Here is a 1,873-nt window from a genome sequence, read left to right as displayed (position 1 = left end):
CCCAGATCTGCGCCTTCACGGCGGCGGTGCCCAGCGGGACGGTGCGGGCGGAGAACTCCACGCCGATGGTGGTGCGGCTGTCGTGGTTGAACTCGTTGCGCGTGAAGCGGGACAGCAGGTTGGTCTTGCCCACGCCGGACTCGCCGATGAGGACCACTGCGCGGGGAACGGCAGGGCGCCCGCCGGCGATGCGTTCCCGGCCCCGCCGCCGCCGCYGCAGCCCGGAGCGTCCGGCCAAGGTCGCCCGCGACTCACCTTTGAAGACGAAGTTGTAATCCTCCTCGGCGGCGCCCATGTCTCCGAGCCCGGCCGCCTTCCCGCGCAGGAAGGGCTTCTTCCTCCTCCTCCTTCCCCTTTGCAAGGCTCCTCGCAGCCGGGTTGACTCAGGGGGTGGGGACACGGCAGTGGCGCAGGTCGGGCAGGTAGTGTCACCCCTGGGACCRGCACCCGGAGGAGGAGCCCGGGCCCGATCCGGGCGCTGGCTGCAAAGCGCTGCCCCGGCAGAAGGGGCCGGGCGCCCGCTTGGCCTCGGCCCGGCCGCTCCGTCGGCCTCCCGGCGCGTTTCCTCGCCTCTGCTGCCATCGTGTGAGAGCCGGGGAAACCGTGGGAGAGCGAGCCGGAGCCCGCGACGGCAGGCGAGGGGGCATCCGGCTCCGTTTTACCCTCCCAAGGGCTCATCCATCTTGCACCCCCTCCCCAAACACATTTTGCAAGGAGCTGTCACCTCGCAGCASAGCCTAGAGCTCGGGGACCCCAACCCACATCAACTTCCTCCCCGCCCCAACTCTCCCCTTTTTTAAAAGTAAAGGAAAAACAACACACAAGGTAGGACACAAGCAGCAACCGTGCTTTTATTTCCCCCTTCCCTCCCGCTCCCCTCGTTCGTAACGGCAGTACCAAACGCCGCGCGAGCTCCCGGCACGGCCGGCGTCCTCCCACGGCGGCTCCCGGGGAGGGGACGGCGGCAGACGGTGCCGGGACGCCCACGGCCTCCGCGTCCGGCTGCTCAGGACGCGGCCACCTGCGTGAGCGGTTCCTCCAGGTACTGGACRAGAGCCTGCGCCTGCGAGCGGAGACCGCCGTGAGCCCCCGGCACGGCGCAAACCCGCCTGCCCAGTGGGGTTTTTGCACTCTCGATGCCCTCACTTTAACTCAGTTTCACTTGGGGGCCTTAAAAGCAGCAGCGTTTTAGTGCCTGAGCTGGCGTGGGAGGTGCAGGCAGCTCTGCAAAGAGGTGCCCCAGCCATAGCACCCTCCTCTCACCTTCACCAACACTTCTATTTTCATCCTTAAAGGATTTACTCACTATTTTTTTTTCTTCCCCCCACCCGGCAGCAATCACAGCATTACCTTGGCTTTCAGCATCCCAAATCCGACCGTCTCCTTTGCATACATGCACAGCAACAGGTTCGCCACGCGYGTGATGGCGACCCGACCCTCCTGTCCAGGGAGGGGGGAAAAAATTATATAAATATATATATTTATGTAAAATATAGGAAAAAAAACCRGCACCCTGGAGCCCGGCTTTGCAGCCTGGAGGCGCTCGGCGAGCCGCGCCGGCCCCACGCACCATGCAGTCCATGAGGATGAACTTGAGGTTGTCCTCGTTGAACGCCTGGTGCCCGTTCTTGTCGTAGGCCACCCAGATGTTGCTGGCGATGGCCGCGGTGACGCGGGCGTCCGTGTCCCCGTAGCCGGAATAGGCGAGCAAGGACCCCTCGTTGTTCAGGAGCCTGGAGAGGAGACGGCGGGGGGGAGAGGGGGGAGTCGAACCCGGATCCGCGCGATCCCCGGGAGCGGGATTCACCCCCTTTCCTCCCGCGCTGGAAGCAAACACCTCCCGTGTCCCGGTGCCTCCCCACTCCTCCAGCAT

At 64.8% G+C, this 1,873-nt stretch overlaps 2 protein-coding genes across 2 annotated transcripts in view; both read right to left on the bottom strand.

The window, feature by feature from the left end:
- The window catches only part of LOC146587883 (ras-related protein Rab-11A-like), a 3,444-nt gene extending 3,131 nt beyond the window's left edge, over positions 1 to 313 (bottom strand). The window contains 1 exon segment of the mRNA XM_085318857.1: positions 256 to 313. Coding sequence (XP_085174983.1) covers positions 256 to 295 — 40 coding nt within the window. The 5' untranslated portion in view covers positions 296 to 313.
- Positions 314 to 826: 513 nt separating this feature from the next.
- Positions 827 to 1,873, bottom strand: LAMTOR2 (late endosomal/lysosomal adaptor, MAPK and MTOR activator 2). Its single transcript, XM_085318861.1, has 3 exons — positions 1,571 to 1,873; positions 1,351 to 1,440; positions 827 to 1,063 (listed from the first exon to the last, which is right to left on the bottom strand). The coding sequence occupies exons 1-3, from the start codon at positions 1,871 to 1,873 to the stop codon at positions 1,007 to 1,009; spliced, it is 450 nt and encodes a 149-aa protein (XP_085174987.1). The 3' UTR covers positions 827 to 1,006.

Source organism: Rhea americana, unplaced genomic scaffold, assembly GCF_003343005.1.
Source record: "Rhea americana isolate MKP2758 unplaced genomic scaffold, rheAme1 scaffold_557, whole genome shotgun sequence".
Classification (NCBI taxonomy): Eukaryota; Metazoa; Chordata; class Aves; order Rheiformes; family Rheidae; genus Rhea; species Rhea americana.
This window is presented reverse-complemented; position numbering and strand designations above follow the sequence as displayed.